At 38.3% G+C, this 19,128-nt stretch overlaps 1 protein-coding gene across 10 annotated transcripts in view; it reads right to left on the bottom strand.

The window, feature by feature from the left end:
• LDB3 (LIM domain binding 3) overlaps window positions 1–19,128 on the bottom strand; it is a 112,916-nt gene that overhangs the window by 39,423 nt on the left and 54,365 nt on the right. For 8 of the 10 annotated variants that reach the window (XM_021536187.2, XM_021536186.3, XM_021536188.2 and 5 more), the window contains 3 exons: window positions 15,507–15,913; window positions 2,014–2,183; window positions 1,044–1,080 (listed from right to left, as the gene is read on the bottom strand). In XM_021536187.2, the coding sequence (XP_021391862.2) occupies window positions 1,044–1,080; window positions 2,014–2,183; window positions 15,507–15,913 (614 nt within the window). Of the gene's footprint in view, window positions 1–1,043; window positions 1,081–2,013; window positions 2,184–7,542; window positions 7,747–11,119; window positions 11,143–15,506; window positions 15,914–19,128 lie in introns of all 10 variants that reach the window. The other 2 variants (XM_077784543.1, XM_021536194.2) reach the window with 1 other exon arrangement.

Below are 19,128 nucleotides of genomic sequence, written 5' to 3'. Positions count from 1 at the left end.
GGGAAGAAATAAATCCCTGAGGGCTATAAGGTCAAGCCTGATGTTCAGGCACACAGCCATGAACTTGGGTGAACTGCAGTGGAGGGCTTAGAGCAAACACCAACTGAAAGAATTCTTATATTCTCAGCAGATCTCTTTCTCTCTGATTCAAAATTTGTAACCTGCACTGTGATCAAAAGCTCAGAACCTTTAAAGAACCCACAGGGCAGTAAAATATAAAATAGAAAAAGAAGGGGTGGATTTAGTACCAAACACATCACAAACCCAGCTGGTGGCTTAGAGCAGCTAAGTGGAACAGGGATCTGAGGTATGCAAACAGAAACTAAGGATTGCATGCAGAATGCTACTGATTTATATGGCAGTTTTTAAGCTTTACATAATAATATTTAATATATCTATTTCCTGGCTATGCAGGATGACGATAAATTTTTAATTCCATATTATATCTCTGAACATATCCTCTTTTTTGGTGTTTTTGATACATCATATGAAACAAATCCATTTATCCATTAGCAAAAGCAGTCCCGTGCTTCCATATTCTACAAATTTAGGTCATATTTATTCCAAACAAGACATAAACCAATGACTATGGGTATGAATGGAAACAACTCCTTTACTGTAACATTTACGGAGAATCAAATGTCAATCAGAGGGTCATCCAAATAAATTGCTCACAGATTTCAGTGCTATCACAGCATTACATATTTTCATCCACATACTCAAGTAGTTACACAGGGCTTGGAACTCATCACATTCACACACCCAGTAAAGTACAGGAAACTTGCATGAGCAGAGAGCTTTCAGATTTGAGCATACACTTCAGTAATTTTACACTGTTTTTTCCTAAAAACATGCTGATTTATTATCCTTCTCATTCAAATGCCTCTCAATGGTAGCATTTTAATTTTAGTGATTTTTAAGTAAATATGTTAGAATATTTTAGGACAAAAATATAATAAACGAAGTTCATATTAATGCCATTTAAAAAGATTATTGTGTTATTAAGAAGGAGAAAGCTGTATTTTTCAAAGGGACTTGCCTACCTTGACCTCCTCAGGGCTTCTTCATCTGGATCTTGCACTGCAGGAAAAAATGTTTCAGTTAAAAAACAGAAAGAAAGGGATTAGCTCTTTGGTAGTTTAAATTCTTTAGAAACTTATCAAAAGCATATCTAAAGGTGCATTCACACTTACTCTGCAGCAGTGGGATTTGTAAGAACATCATGAAGATAGCAGTTCCCTAGGGGAGGAGGATGTTAGGAGGTAGGTAGCTATTACAACTACTTTCCCATTCATTTTTAGCCATGTTTCACAGCTGTAGGCAATGATTCTACAGAGAGGTCCTGCTGTTTTGTACAAAGCAGGAGAAAGAGCATCACTACATTAATGGGGGAAGGAAATGCTACATATTTCCTCCTGATTTGGGAAAAGGCCCTGACCTTCCTTCTCTCTACAAGTTCACACCTGTGAACTTAGTACCAGGTAGCCATAAAAACATTTCCGTAGGCAACAAGGTTAAAGCTCTGTGATATTCATGTCATATCTAGTTTTAGATAACAGGACTGATAGAGACATAGATTCCATACAAATGTTGATTCATGAGTTTTTTTGACCTCCAGAAGTCACTTCTATAAAAGATTGTTACAGAAGACATGATACGTTTATAATTTTTTGTCTAAAGCATGGACAGTTCTGTACATCTAGGCTGCAGGAAACCCAAAGATTGCACTGCAGAGACTTGATTTCTAAGTAGGAATAACTATGGGGTCCCAAATGCTCATTTACTGTGCAATCTGTTATACTTTTATGCTGAGGCCCCTGGCAAAAGAATTTTCTTCATAAAGCACAAGGTGAGATTGTTCACTTTGATTTCTGAGGTCCCTCAAGTTACACCCAGGATCCTCACCCTTGTGACAACTACATGAGCCTGAGTATCAGTGGCCAACACCAGGGCAGTGAGGAAAGGCATGAATCTAAAATCAGGATGAAGGGGATGTTTTGTTATTCAACTTACTGTACTCGGTTCCAGTCATCTGGGCAAGGATGCGGAAGGACTTGGACTGCAAGTTGGCAGAGCGACGGCTCCAGTCCTCACTGTCATCCTCAGGCTTGTTCTGAGTTTTAAGCACAGCCTGATACACTGGAGAGGCACTGTCTACGTGGGGATCCTTTATAGGGAGGGCACTGCAATTCAGAAAGGGAAATGTTGGAAGCAGCTCTCTGGTCACAGTTTCTCACCCAGCCATCCCCTACATGGCTTTGAAACGAACACTTCTTAAAAAAATACGTAGATCAATTTTATGTTATGGCTGATTCTGTCTCTGAAAGGGCCTGTTATCATTCAAATCTGTTTGGAAATACCTGTTCATGATTCCTCAGCCAAGGCAGGTATACAAGCATGCAGTGGTTAGAATAATATGTGGAGAGTAGGCCAGGCAAAAACATTTATTTCTCTGACCATTTTTGTTACATATTATTTCTTATAAAAACAACTTCATGTTGGTACTGCTTTATGTTCTCTTTAAATTACAGTGTTGGGCCAGTGTACCTTAAGGTTGCAATTAGAAATAAACCCATATTTCAGTATAATTAGGTAGACTTTTATAGGTTTTTCTAAAGACGATTCTTTTTCAAACTGAATTAAACTTCATCTGCCATTGTCTGGATTCATTGTCTACTAAACATGTGAAGCACAGGAAGTCTAGACTTGCACTCAAGACTTGCATATATAAGTAGTACCTGAAATGTTTAATGACAGAATGTATCTCAGAGTCTTAAAACATGCTTAATCATCTTGCAAAGTGATATAACCTGTTGTGCACACCCAAAATCAAAGCTACACAGGTCTGTAACACAAGTGAGATAACCTCACTTTGATATATGATGCAGGCTAGAAATAGGCTTAGTAACTTAATAGTTTTGTTTGTTTTTTTTTTTTTCTCCAGTGAAAATAACTTCTGCACAGCAGAATTAAAACTTACTATTAACAGAGCTGCAGAAATATACACTAAGGGAATGATGTGTGCTTGGAGCAACTTGGCTCCATGGCTGCTCTAAATACAAGGTCTATTTTTGAAGCAAGTGATTTATTGTAACAGCTTTATGCTATTTCATAAAGAGCTTTGCAAGCAGCAAGCTCAACTTCATGAAAACTGAGAAACAGTTCTGTTAAAAGTTAAGGGCCATTTGGTACAACAGTTGCTTCCTTGGTTCAGGCTTGAAGTTAGTGCTAAGATACCACTGTGCACAGAAAATCTTCAGAGACGTTTAGCCTGTGATTTGAAAGCCTGAGAGGACTTATGAAAAGCCAGTATGTCTGACATTCTACACAGAGTGGGATGCAAATGTTACCAGGTAGTGCTTTAAATATCAGTACTTCCCAGCTGACACACTCCTCTTCTTCAGCACAGGGTAATATACACTGCTTAGATGGATTTACACATAATAGCATGTATTTATAACCCCCATATATGCAAACTTCTCACTTTCCTGAGGAGCCATCGAAGTACAAACCCCAGTTAAGTTTTTTTTGTTTGTTTGTTTTTGTTTGTTTGTTTTGTGTTTCTGCACAATCATCTGTGGGGTGGAATGCAACTTCGGTGAATTTAAAGAAAAACTTGACTCTTCAGTTTAAGCTCTGCCACGAAGCATGCAAGTTATGTAAAAAAGTTCCTCAGTGTGAAAGATGGCCTGTAGGAGGAAGCAACATTTTTGAGCTTCTTTTTTAGCTCGTGTTTCCTAGACCACAATCTTTACAATATCCAAATGCTAGCAGGTACAGAAGGCAGAATGCAGACTTGTTTATTTTGGGAAGGCTCTGCCATTAGTGCTACTCCTGTGTGCAGCAATGGACAAAATGGTGCCATAGCCTTCTTTAGGTGGAAGAGGGGAGAGAGAACAGTAATCCTCCTCTTCTGGTCCATCACACATAATAAAAGGGCTTGCTGAGGCAGGAAAGAAAGAACAGCAGTGAGTTCTGCCTTCTTTTTCCTTCTGCAGGAATAGTCTTTGCATGGCAAAGAGATTCTCTGTAATACCAACAGTAAGTCACAGCAACACCCTCGGGACTTTGCTGCTGCTGCTTCTGACACTTGGCTATGCTGAAAGGTCTGACATGGCAATGTTCCCCAAAAGGTGACCCTGTTTTCAAGTCCCCAAGTTGCTTCAGGGTGCTTCACATCCAGAACCTGCCCTGTATGAATACCAGAAGTGACTGCCTGATGTGGACCAACACTTAATTTTATATCCCCACACTGACTTCTTAATCGTGTGGAAACTTAAAAACCTGCTGTATGGGACAGCAAATTTCCCAGCTGAACACAGTTCTAGAGTGGATAATAAACCATTGGATAGACAGTGCTGCTGGTTTCAACCACAGATCACTGTGGCAGCAGCAGTGTGCCAGCCACAGACAGTTCAAATTCCTCTGTTTAAATCCTCTAGCTCAAATGCTTTGTTCTTATATTATTACCTATGTGCAAAAAAGCAGTTCAAAGGTTTATGTATAGATATGCCATTAACTTGAGCATTGTTAAAAAACTAGGGCTGGAGGCTGGACCACAAATTTCACAGTAGCAATGTGTGGCATTAATGACATATTAATATCCTTATGGTAGATGATTAAGGCAGGAAATGGAGCTTAGTGAATTAACCTCCCCAGCATAGTGAAACATGCACATATAAATTGAACTAAATTAATACAATACATTGGAGTATTTCCAACTCTGTCTTTAATTCAGCAGGCCTTTTTCTTTTTTAAAAAAATATAATTATATTGTGGATGAATAACTAGGACATATGAGCCACTCAGCATGGAAGTGTAAAACAGAGCGCATCGCTTATTATGAGCATTTCATAAACCTAAATGTGACAGTTGATTCTTACAGACAGCCTAAAGATGCACATAACCATGTTAATACCTCTGTTATACCTCTTTGTAATTTAATTTCTTTCCATCTGGGTGTGGATGTGCAGAAATATCATGCACCTTTAAGCATATTACTTTAAATTGATGCTACTGAAAAAAACCCCTCTTCCCAAATGGGTTAGAGCTGTGCAGGTTTTTAATCTAGAGCCTAAGGTATTCTAGTAGGAGTCAATAAAAATTATTTTCCTTTTTCTTATCATCATTTAAGTCACACATTTTTACCATTAAAACGAGCTTTAAAGACAGTCAAACTTGAATAAGTAGCAATGGAATTTTATTTTTTGGAGTTCATTATAAACTGTGGCTTACTATGTGAATCCTCCCTGGAGTCATTATGCAGATTTAATTTCAGTAGTTATTAAGTAAAAACTTAGGAACACTGCAGTGTTCTACCCCTGATGTAGACATACAACAAAATAATGTGGCATCAGGTATTAGATGGATTCCAGCTTTTTTAAAAAAAGCTCTAAGACGTAAAGTCTCCACAACCCAAAAAACAGAAATTCATGTAGACTGCTAAACAGCCAGCCAAGTTGACTTATTGTAGAGGACACACAAGACCTTAGTTTGTACAATCACGTTATTGATTCTTCTACTTCAGCTGTCACATCTTATTCCAAATAAAGGTGCTGGATTTATGTCTTTATACAACTTGTGAATTTGGCTAAAACTGCATAATGGAATTTAGAAGTGGTTTGACAGAAATCTATTCAAAATGCACTGTCCTCATTGTTTTACTTCAGCCACCTAAGTCCTGGTTCTTGGTTTAGCAATATCAATTAAACTAGAAAAATATATAAAGTCAGGGCATTCAAAATTTTCTACCTTTAAGTTTCAGCATGGAGTCTGAGTACGAATAATTGTGTCCCTCCCTTTATGTTTTCCATGGTGGTCCTGTAAGTATGGCTTATTCTTAAGTGACAAGAGCCTGACTCTGATGTCATGAAGTTACAATATCACTGATTTCAAACGGTCTAACTAGAAAATGAATTCATATCTTAAGCCTGTCTGTCCTTCTTCACTGATAAAATAAGTAGCCTGTTTCCAGCTGCTGTCTGCCCTTCAGATGTGCAGGCTGAGTGTGCTTACCACCCTACAGTTGCTTGTGGACAAATTAAAAGGACTAAGATTATTAATTAAGAACAAGACCAAATTATAGGCTGATAACTGAGAGAAAATGAATCAGCACACAATTTGGTCTGCTTTTATATTAAAAACATCTCACAAAAATACTTACTTCTGCATTAAGCATAATCTTAACCCACATTTGATTGATTAAGCAAGCTAAAGAACACACTGGTTTCCACTGAAATTAAAGTTCAGAATATCACAGAGGGAACAAAAGGAAACTTATAAAATGAAAAGGATCCACATATGCAGCATTAACTTTATAATAATCTGATCATTTAAATAGATAATTTTATAAAACATTACTAGTTGCATTATATAATGCTACAGCATTTAATAGAAAGTGCCAATGTATCATAAAATGTCTCCTATAATCCACACCAATGAAGGATGTGAACCCTTACAGAGAACAAAAATGAACTTCTTTGTACTTCACTAACTGGAAAAATGAGTCCACTCAACACCTATGAAGATTCACTGAGTCATGGCCAAAGCCAGCTAAAGGTATTGCTTGTGATCCATCATGAGGGAGAGCTGTGATAAACAACAATATTGGTGCAAAAACTTAGCAGAAAAGAAAAACAATTATAAAAAAGAGAGAAAAATGGCCAGCAAAAGGGAGCACAATCAAATATATAAACCAGCCTCATTCGGAATAAGCCTGCAGCTAACATATGGAAAAGAAACTACATTAAAGTACGTTGCTATACCTGTATTTTGGTGTCATACCAAAGGAAGGCAATTTCTATTTTGGGCAGAAGCACACCCAGTAAGAGAGAAACCTGGCTACATTTATTGCATATGTTATTTCAGGAACGTTATTACAACTCTGGATAAGTTAATCAGGTAAGATTACCAGAAACGTGCATTGGAAAAGCAGAGTTATTCAAGATCAGGGGATTTTGCCATAGTCCAAAGGATCTGTGTAAAACACATATACTGTATGTAAACTGGGGATAGGGAAAATACAGCAATACTCTATTCTGAAGAATAAAACAGCATTCAGTGCTAAATAAATATTTTGCATTCTTCACGTCTCAATAAAAATTCCACCCCCCTTTTCTGTCCTTTCTGAGCTATGCATATAATAGTGACTATTATAAATCATGGTTGTCAGGAATGAAAAGCCATCCAATATCATATACACACAATGACATGTATTTTTTTGAAGTTTACCAGTTCTAGGAGGAATACAAAATGTAGGGTAAGATAAGGTACCCCTTACCATGATAGGGGGGTTGGAATTAGATTATCTTTAAAGTTCCTTCCAACAACAAAGCATGCTATGATTTTCTAGTGATCCATCCTTTTAACTTCAAAACATAGAAGTGTTTTTGGACACTGTCTAGGATTGATAGGCATTTTTCACATGTGTAATATACCCCAGAAAAAAAGGAAAAGTCCAGGAAGAGCAAATGTGTCATGCAGGTAGGGATGTTACAAGTACCATGCAGAGAAAGAGCATTCCACAGAAGGAAATAACCTTACCCAGCAAATTCTCCACCCTGGGCTTGTGCCTGGCCTGCAATTGCATCCATGATAGCATCCTGGGAATACATGCTGATCGGGGTGTTATACTGCGCGTGAATTATGGTAGCCTTGCCGCCAAGGCCCTTCACCTCAATGGGTTTGTGGGTAGACAGGGCAGAGTCCTTCAGGACATTGGGGTTGAAACGCTCCGTGAAGTCCGTGCTGGGTTATGCAAGAGTGAGGTTCCACAGAGAAGGGAGGGGAAGAAAGGAGAGAGGCGTGAAGTTAAGTGAGGGAAGCACCACCAAGAGAGGAGTGTGCACGTCTGTTCATGGCATCTCACCAGCAAAGCTTCTCATCAGAGAAGCACAGACAATGAAAGTACCAAGTCATGGCAAAAATGTGGCTGTGCTAATGGATGTCATTTTTGAGTTGGCTTATGATGTATAAAAAGGAAAAAAAAGGTGAAATAGCTGTCACTGTATTAAAATATCACAAAAAATCTGTAAGTATTTGTGTGATACATATACTAAAATTCTGTTATATGCATATATATATCTAAATGTATACAAACATGCATATGTATATATGATATCCATGGGATGTACATGCACAGTGCAGAGAATACCCACTTCTTTTTTTATCCATTTGTTTTCAGAAGGGTGTTACAAAGGTCTAGAAAGTACAGTGAAGCATACAGGTACCAGGTTCTCTATTATTTAGAAGGTTTAAGTACTTTCTGTCTGTGTTATTAATCACAGTGAAATTTAGTACTTGCACCTTTTAATCTTCAAGGCTTTCCTCATAAAGACTAAATCTTCCCAAAATCTCTGTACAGCTAGCCTGAAGTGCTGCTATGGCATGATAAATGTTCAGTCCCAGATCAAAATATGCAACATTGCAACCAACAGGACAAGTGCAGTTGGAAGAGTTGCTGCCTTAGTTTCCAAGTGACTCCATTTACAAGGAAACATTTTGTATTTGACAGACTGAGCCCCTAAAGCAAGCTAACTGAAGTTTCCGTGACAGCAGAATGAGTCAGTTGATGTCAGACTGTATCCAGAGAACAGCTGGTATTTTTGTAGGGCTGAGTTGTACATTGTTCTAGTCCTAGAGCTAGGACTGAGCACTGCCCAGAGCTCCAATGACCAATGTCAGCCACTCTAGTGGCTGCTCTTCAACCTATGGGAGAGCAAGTGAATCTCTAGTCTGCTGTTCCTGTCCTGCCAGCAGCAGGTGGATGCCAGCAGGAGGGATGCCATGCACTCACTAAACTGGACAAAACTGGGAATTCCATCCTTTGTGAAATAACAGATATTTCACAAATTTTTCATTCAGAACTGAACCCAAAAGCTGGAAATAGATATTTTTTCCCCCAGCAGAAGAACTGCTGAAGAATTTAATTCTGTTTGATTGGAATAATTTTCCTTTTCAGCTTAAGACATTAGATTCTAAATTTATTGCCTAATATTGTTTTTCTCTTTATACACACAACAGTGTACCTGTTCACCATGGGTAGCCCCAGAGGCTGAGAGTTAAAACTGAACCCTCAACCCAGCATGATGAAAAAGGTAAAATCAAATAAGGCTGGTAGCCATCTGACTTAATTATCTGGAGACTATCACAGGTGCTGTGCCACCTCTGAAGCCAGCCAGGAGATTCTGCTCTGTTTTCAGCCTTTTGTTTGATGGGATGCCCTGACTGAGGATGGACAGAGAGAGAGAGTCACACATCACTGCAAATCCTTGATAGAACATCGACCGCCACATGTGTGAGGACCAGAGACACACAGGTGCACATGCTGCATTACAGCCACAGCCTTCACTTGCACATGCCAATATTTTAAGGGAGGGAATTGGGAAGCAGCATTATGCAGTCAAAAAAAGTGAAAATTATCTTTTTACCAAGACATTCTCACATTTAAAACACATCTCCCTTAACTATTCATCAACTCTGACAATTCTATAATTACAGTGACATCATCTCTGGAGGGGTGATGTGCAGAGACGTGCAGGGTTCTGTACTGAGCATGCACATGCCTGACTTCAACAATATCTCTTTTCTGTGTAATACCCTAAATAATCACATGATAATTAAAAACACACAGGTCCTCAAGATCTTGAATTTAGTGTTCTCTTTCTTTCACACTGTTGGAAGTACTAAAAAGATTCTAAACCCAAAATCTGAGAAGATTGTGTGAAGGAAAGGACAGAGGTTAAATATGTCACCTTTAAAGAATAATGTTCTAAGCAATTAGCTTCCAAAGTCAGTTACAGAAATCAAAGCTACTAATGTCAGAACAGCCTAAACTTCCCTCATGGTAGCAGCAGGAGTCATTTGGGCTTTCACTTGTGGTCTTTAAACAATTTTAGTGCTGTTTTTCAAGAAGTTGTAGTCACATTACATACATCAAGGCAAAACTTCCACTGAAGTTAATAAGATTATGATAAAAATAACAGAAAAAAACATACAGATTTCCAACTGCTGAGTTCTTTTTCTAACTCTGGAAGCAAACAGAAGATGTTAGTGCTTGTAAGGAGTGCTGGGCTCTAGGACAAAGTGGCAGAGGTAAGGCTGCAGAGAGACCACCTCTGCAAAATGAATACAATCTTTCTCCTCAGCTACAAAAGGATCAGGAAAAATAAATCCCAAAGCAAGTAAGATTACAAACACCCCTATAAAGTGACTTCTGCTTTCTAAGACAATCCTGTCAGAATAATTATTAATGTAAACTAGGGTTTTTCACTCCAAAGGAGTTACATCATCACACCCACACCTCACTGAAATAAACAGAGAATGCAAGATCCATGTAAATTATATGCACTAAATATTATTTCAACTTTATGTATTCTATTACTTCTAACTTTGCACTGTCAGTTTAAATTTGACACTTAACTATTAGAATTATTTATTTTCTACTCAGTTTAACCCAGTCTCCAGCAATTAATGGACAACACTCAGGTCAGAGGCAAAAAGCAAGAGTTTAGAGACAATCCTCTGCCCCTAGAAAACTAAACGTCAAAACTGAGAACTCTGTGAAGTCTCCTAAATAAAGCAGATCAATCACATTTTCAAGTTAATAGTTATTTCTTTTTTGGGCAATAGATTTATCAAGGTAAATTACTTCATTTATTTTTTTCCCTATATCAGTATCTTACTCCAACTTAAATTTGAATTTTAGCAGACTTTAGAAATTAATTTAACATTGAAGCTAAAAGTACTTTACTAGCATACCAAAAAGAGCTCAGATAATGCTCTCCAAACTTTGAGGGCATAAAGATGACTTAAAGATTTAGGAGGACTTAAACCTGCCCATAGAAGCAAAACCACCTGAAAGCTTTTAGAAGAACTGGGCAGGTTCAGGTGGCAGCTCCATTCACAGCAGTAGAGCATCACCAAAAATGCCAAGCGGGAGCACTGCTGGACAGCAGGGGCAGCGCAGGGCGCCTGCCATACCAAGCAGACATTTAAAAAAAATACTTGCACTTGCAAGCAGACACAGCAGGAGCACAGGGGATCATGCTACCCCAGAAAACACATCTTCACACACACAGCATCACACAAATATCTGGCACTACACAGAGGTGATACTAACTTGGCAGCGGTGTTGGTTATGACCTAGAAGAAGAGAAAGAGAACAAACAACATCAAAACCAACCACACACAAAAAAGTCAATAGTTTGTAGAGTGCAAAGGGTAAAGGTATTTTCAAAAGAATACTACAGCTCTTCTTAGACCATATACAAATAAGAACAAAAAGTAAATGTATGCCTAAAAACCCCAACATGATTAAGAAAGGAAAAAATGCAGGGATTATAGTTGATCCACCAGGATTTAGTAGAGTACCATGGCATTTTGGCTGACTGTTGAACACGATCTTACTGGTGTGCATCCTTAAATTACTACTACCAAAGTGAAGGGAGGAGGGAGCAGAGGGAAAAAAGGAGGATTTTCAGAGTATATTCTCACCTGAAAATAGCAAATGAGTGGTAGGGACTATATTTTTCTTGTAGATACTGAATATTCAGGGATAAAGTCTGTTTTCAGGCCACCCTCAGAGCTGGTTTTACAAGACTGATTTTTAAGCCTTTTACATGCTGGAGAAGATCCAAAGAATATACTGGTAAATGTTTTAAAGCTAAAACTAAGGAAAATGCCTTTGTATATAACAAAGTATTTGCCTAGATCTGACTGCACCTACATTATGCCAAGAAGCATGTAAGCCAATTAACTTTGGAATAGTCATTCCTAGTCTATTCCACATGAATCAAAACAAACTACACTTGCTATATGTTTTTTTGGGATATCCATATCAGTATATTTTATTCCAACTGTTTCTATACAGTATGAAAAAAATGTATGTTCACACTCCATTCCTGCATCTCTGCATAAACCAGTGATGGTGCTTGCACAGTTATTCCAAAGCACCATAGTACAGGATAAAACTGGGAGTGCAGAACAGAGGGTGCTCAGTCTGGACTACAGTACTCTTCCTAGTAACTCTTTGTGGTGGTTGCACAAAGAGCAGTAATGGGCTGTGATAATTATTTTAACTTTTTTTTTCCCCTGAAGCTTAGAATACCCACATTCTGCTCTTGGTTGAAGACTAATTGATCCTATTTTGTGCAAAATAAACAAGAAGAGATCCATGGTCAGTTAATAAACTTCTCTTTTTACTCGGCTGTATGGAATGCTGTTGACAGAACTGGGCACTGAGGAATCCAGCTTGCTGCTGTGACATTTCTGTGTCTGGGACTGATACAAAATACTGGACAGCAAAGCTACACTATTAAAGAGAGACGTTGCAAGTGGATTTGACCCCTCCTGCTTTTTTCTTGCAGAACCTTTGATATTACTGCTTCTTCCTACATATGATTTTTTTGCCTTGGCTCATCCAACAGCACTTTTCATGATCAAAAGCTCCCTAATGAGCCAAAGTTGCAGTAAAGGCTTTGCACTTATGCATTTCCATGGTAAAGCAATCACTGATTGCCCTCTGCAGCTACCGGTCAGATGCTCAGATTTGAAAATATTCTTCTAGCTTTATAAACTCTACATTAAGCCAAATGCTTTTACAGGAACTGTTAGAGATATATTAGGAACAAGCTGCAGCCTTTAAGCACATCAGTGATCCTATAACCATTTTAGGTGTATGCCAGACAGCTGGGCACTCATTTACAATGAAACCAAGTGTAATGGTATCATTTTCTGACTCATCCAGGCATCTACCATACATATAAAATAACATTTTCAAGGCAGAACTACCAAACCCCTAAAATATGCCTTAATTAAAGGAATATAAAAGTATGTCCAAAGAAAAGAAACATTATGTGCACACACTAAGAACAGCTCAGTAGTCACGTCTCGGTAAAGATTTTTGAGATGTAAAGAGGCTGCTATAGAGCTTCCTTCAAAAAGAGTAAAGCTTTGCTTCTCCTTATGTTTAGGATGTGATGAGAAAATTCCTCCCAGTTCAGAGCCACACATTATTTTAGTTTGACTCTATATAGGGACATGTCTGGAACACCCAGCTTGCTGCTCGCAGAGGTCACACAGTAAGAGGCCAGTAACCCAAGCCACCTGGCACGTACTTGTGGGACAGGTATTTGCTGCCCTTGACCTACAGTGTGAAAAATAACTGACACTGGAATGAAAAAGACGCACGTTACAAACTATGACTCACTGTTCATATTTATTCATACACTCCAGAGCTTTCAGCACATCACGTTCCACACTCCTAACAGGCTATCTTATTTTTTACCATGGGTCAGAGTGATAAAGCTTTAACGTAAAGTGTGTCAGAAAAATACATGCTTTGTTATTCTTCACAGATCAAGGAAATAATCTCAAAATTAATTTCAGCTTCTTGATAGAATTTTCCGAAGGGCTTAGCTAAACCTGTAACAGCAATTCACACAATTAAGTTTAAATCATCTGGTGAAAAGGGCACAGAACTGAAACATACCTTAAGATCACACCTCATCCTTGAACTTTCTTGCAGCTTTTACCATACAGCTAAGTGCATGTTTGTGAAAGGCACAATGAATTCAGTTTTGGAGCACCACAATATCACAACCATGTTGCATTATATGGTAAGAATGTTCCCAGTAAAGAACAGAGCTGATTTTGCAGTGCTCACAGTGCTTCCTTATTCCCATATATGCACGGTGAGACTGAGATTATCATGGATGCCACCAAGTCCCAAGATAGTTACAGGTTCCACGTTTTTCTCCACAGAGCACGAGGCAAGATACTTCTTCATGGATAACAGTCAAGTGGGAGTGGGAATGATAGCACTACTGAGCTCTAAATTTTCTCTGCATGTCAACAGAGATGTACAGTTCTCTAAATCTCAGTGAAGTTAGCAGACAAGACACATTTATTTAGTGCTTCTGGGCTCTTTAATCTTTTCAGTGTTCCTGCACTTAAGGATAAGGGGTTTTTATTTTTTTTTGTTTGTTCATCAGTGTTCCAGATGGTAAAGGCAGATAACAGTTCCCTAAAATTTCATTCAAACTGAATAGAAAGGCTCACACAGACTTTGGTGAGTGATGGACGCAGCTGTGTTGAAATTCTGATAACAAACAGTCACAATGCTGAGCCATCCAAAATTCAGCCCCTTCACCCTCACCTCTGCAGGTATTAAGGAGGATTATGAACATAGTGGAGAAAAAGACAAGATATACTCCCCGGAAACTCTGTATATTGAAATAAGACAGGAATTTGTATTCTTCAGGAAACTGTAAATTAAGAGACAAGTTTTCTGAGGTTTATTTTGTTGATCTTGCTTACTAACTGAAATTATTTTTTTAAGGTAATTGCTTTACTTAATTAACAAGTATGAGAAGGGAGGATAGAATTTTCTCAGGTAAGTTAATTAGGATTGTTAATGTTGAGTGCTCAAGAGAGTGGCAGTGAATCATCTAAAATTGCTTGAATCATCTAGAACAGGTGTATATGCTCTTTTAATAGGATGAAACATCTCTACTTTTCTACAACTTAAAACCTCTTGGTTTTATTTTTGCAAAGAGCTGCTGCAAATGGATATAAAGTACTTGAATATATGCATTTGTTATCAGACCTTGAGTGGATTATCAGAACTTATCTGGTTTTCCTTATATAGCCAAGTCCCTAGTGTCAAAAACCCACTTTTCTCCATATTCCTAACAAGAAATTTATCTTCATTTAAAAAAAACCCAAAGCCAAAAATAAAACTAAAAAATTAGATTTGTTTGAGGATTTATAGATGAAGGCAAAAAAATTAGGAAACCCTGTTTCTCCCTGATTTTTCTCATGTACTGCAGTCCAAACTCCTCACTTCACAAACCTACTAATAAAACAGATGACCTGCAATATAGGAATATGGAAAACCTTGACAGCATGGGATCAAACTATCTGGGCAGTATCTGGAGATCATTCCTTGTTATAGCAAAGTTAACATTAAAGCTAACAGATGCAAGACATTTTTCAAACTAAAGGATTCAAAATATTGCAGTTTTGACTCATTTTGCATAGGAAAGCAAACACATTAAGGCAGGAATCACAGCAGGACACTCCAGTAGCTGGGTATGTAAGATTTGCTGGTCAAAGCCATTTCTCTCTAGCAAAGTACAAAAGATCAGGTGTGGTTTATGGCAGCTGCTCTGATGTCTGACAGCAATATTTGGTTCTCTGAAACTCCATGCATTAGTTAGAACTGCTGAGTGTCACAGCCCTGAGATGATCACAGTTACTTCAGTCCTAGTGTTCCCCCTCATCCTCTGCTGACTACTGCCAATCCATGCTGCACATCAGATGCCAACAACCATTGCTTGTAATGGACATTTGGGTATGTTTTGGGGGCTACTGGAAAATTTAATTATTGATCCAGACTTTAATAATGATTGCCAGACAAATGCACAATAGGGTAAGTACCATTACAATCACTGCTCAGCAAGTTCATTACTTATTGAAATAATTAAAAATGTTACCATGTTACCTACCCTCTAGGAAGTCCACCTTCCGAAGCCCTTCGGTTGAGACTCAATTTATGCATCTCAGCCATTTCCCTCAGGGTCTCTGCCGAGTAAAGGCCAATGGGGTTGTTATACTGCCTCGCTGGGCTCAGCTGGTGTGCAGGGCTACTGCCACCAGCCAAAGCAGGGCTTGCTTTGGAACCTAACGTGCTCTTGGCAGGTGAAAGGTCAGGAGTCACAGACTGAGAGGACATGGAAGATCTAACTGTGGTAGTCTTTAGGTAGGAAGAGCTATTTGAAAGGCTGATCTCTTGCTGGTTGAGGTAGCCTGAAAAGGTTCCATTGGTTGCTAAAACACTACCCATAGGCCCAGTCGCCGTGTTAGTTAGAGGGCTGAAGGTTGTTCTGTTGCCATTGATTTCCCAAGCAGGTTCCTGTAGTAGCAAACATGCAGGCCAAGAAAAGAAAAAAAAGAGCAAATCATAGAACACATGCAAATATAACATATCTACAATTAATGCTGTAAATATAGTCATAAACTAGCAATAAATAGATTGGGGCCAAAGCATTCAAAGTTTCAGGGAAGATTTTCAACAAAGAAATGCATTGTTTCAAAATAAGGGAAGCAAAACCAACTCAGGCATTTTTTACTAGGTTTTAGTTGAAATTAACAAATAAAGCTTAAATTAAGAGAGCATTTGCTACTAGTCAACCTCACAGCAATAATTTTATATTAAGGCAACATTGTCCATTAATTTCTAGGATAATTAAGAAATTAAAAAAAAAAAAGTCTTGAGGTAAGAATAATTTTAGGTCACGTACAACTATAGAAGTCAATGCCACTATTATAAAGACACAATGATTCTAAACCACACCACTCTGTTTTCTATGAATGCACTTGAGGTTATGGAAATTATGCACTGCTTTCCTGGGCTCTGGTTCATGCTGATCAGGCCATGCAGCAGGGTTAGCAGAGACACCAACAGGACTCGAGAACAGGAACTGCTCCATGGAGAGGCTGCTCCCATGCTGATCATTCTGCTTAATTTCCACTTGAGGGAATGTGTGCTTGAGTATGTAGGTGTGTGTGTGATCTTTCAGCTCTGTCCTAGATAATATTCTTAACTGGGACAGCAGCAGGTATTCCCTTAGCCAAAGCATCTCTTCTACAATACCTATACCCATGGAAGTCTGTGCTTGTGTTCAGATTCAAAACAATCTGGAAAAACACAGTCCAACACTTGAGTTTCATAAATGATCCACTATAAATGCACCTTAGTGAAACCAAAAATAAGAGGTGATATCAAAAAAGAAAAATGCTCACAGTTAAGAGGCCCAGTAATGCTGGCTACCTGCTGCAGTCCAGCTCAGGGGACAGGGACAGGCAGGGGACATCAGCCTGAAGCAGGAATGGAGCCCACAATCTGGCCTCAATGACAGCCAGTTCAAGAGCAGGTGGTGGCTTGCAGTCATGCTTTGCCTCATTCATTGGCAATGCAATCATCATCTTTAACACCTTGCACTCATCTCCCCCTTGCATGAAATATAGGCCTGAGAATAATTTGGCCTCTAATTCTATGCTTTTGCTAGTACTGGTTTACGTTAATGCAATTTATTAATTTTGATACTATGGTTAACGAGAAACATATTTTTATTGCCCTTTTGGATTTTTCTATATTGCATGTATAAATTTAGGCAGCATACATTTGAAAAAAAATCAAGATAATATGCCTTAATTAAAATTTATTGAAAAAAACCCCTAAAGGTCTAAGGATATAAGCAATCATAACATTAAGCACATTTAAGACATGTTGAATCAAAAATGTAAGGCAGATAAAATTAACTAAGATAATTTTTCTTAGTGATAAACAGGAAGAGATTTTAGCTGGTATTAATATCTGCCCAGGGCTGTAGAACCAGATAATCCTAAAAGCATTTCCAGACCATGACTTTTTAAATAAATACATTTGCAATACATACTTTGGTTATTATACCCTGACACTGAAAACAACAAACCCTTCCAGTGGCCTATTGAAAGCTGCCAGATCTCATTAAATAAACAGAAAACAGAGCTTCTCTCTAAAAATATGTTCAAAAAGAGGCACAAATATGTTCAAAAATTAAGTAATCACTTGGGCAAAACATTTTTACATACCAGCACAGAGGGACAAAACAATTATTAAATAAAAAATAAACGCAGATGTATTAGAGAAGAAAAAGGATATGCTGGAGCTATATTCATTTATTACCCTGAAAACTCTGTGATTTTTAGTTAACTGTGGGTTTCTTCCTACAACCTAAAATAAAAGGACATGCAAGGAGAGCTGATTGTAAAGTATCAGTTTCAACTGCTAATGTGAGAAGTGCCACATATTTACTTAGCCCTAATGCATTTTCATAGTCTTGGTGTTACTGGACAGTAACAATAGACAAAGGGAAAATTATAGGACAGCTGTAAAAAATTATGGCTTATTATTTTGCTCCCTTTTTTGGCACAAATGGAGTTCTGGTTTTGCTCCTCAAACTATCTCTAGCTGGAATGCCAGCATTCTGGCAAATCAGCATTAGAATTCTTAAGAACCCAGCAGTGCCAGGTTAGCAATCTCCATCTTGAGTTCATATTTTGGATAGTTTTAGGGTAGTTGTTTTCCCTGTGTTGTGGGGAAAAAAATGGATGAAACAGGAAGTGTCAAAGGGAGCAGCTATACTTCTCCTAAAGAATTACTGCCCCATCATCAACATATTTATCTCTTCCCTTTTGTGACTAACAAAAAAAAAAAAAAAAAAAAAAAAATCTCTGATGCAGTTTATTCCTGGGAGAATATTGTAGAATTCTTTTTTTTTTTCTCCAGTTCAATGCCAAAATCAGATCAATGCAGAATTTTGGAACCCATTTCTGACTGTGAAGGGTAAATGTCTAATACTGAGCAGCAGCACTGAGCTTTCAGCATTGCATCACATGAAATGCAGCCAACAATAACAAACGTTCCCCTGTTCCCCATCTCTCATCCCCTTCTGTTTCAGTGGCTGGAAAAGCAAGCTGACATTTCCAGCTCTGGGAGTCTGATGCTAACCCTCCAGCCGACCAGGAGAGGAGGCTCTGACACTGAGCAATGGGCTTCCCCTCAGAAAGATGCAGGATCGTGCAGCAATCCATTACTGCGGGAGAAAAACTGTGTAACGTCAGGGAATGAGCTTAAAACTGATAAATGTAGAGGAGTCCCAAACCTTTTGAAATAGAAGGAAGCTAGGAATCAGTTCAATTTCCATTCTGAAAGATTATTATGATTTGTTTATAAAAATCCAGTTTCTATGAAAGGCAAATGTTCCTTCTTATGTATCAGGGAAGTGATAAATTTAGATTGGGAGATACAATACCAGGTTTTTGCAGGTCCTCTCCTTTTGACAACTCATTATCTTTTTATCTATTACTGTGACCCTACAGTCATTACTCAATTCTTGCACTTCTGGGAGAACAATTTTAACAACATACCAGTAAATTTGACCACCCAACATGCTCAAGAAACATTTGTTGCTTTAAAATTTTTAGAGGATAAAGGGAATGGAGGCACCATGGCACTGAATGATTCTGCTCAAAGACATGATCAAACTGCTTTTGGCTGAGCCAGCTCCTCCGTCCTATACTCTA

The sequence above is a fragment of the Lonchura striata genome, chromosome 7, assembly GCF_046129695.1.
Source record: "Lonchura striata isolate bLonStr1 chromosome 7, bLonStr1.mat, whole genome shotgun sequence".
Classification (NCBI taxonomy): domain Eukaryota; kingdom Metazoa; phylum Chordata; class Aves; order Passeriformes; family Estrildidae; genus Lonchura; species Lonchura striata.
Note: the sequence above shows the minus strand (reverse complement) of the source record. Positions and strands in the feature narration are given on the sequence as shown.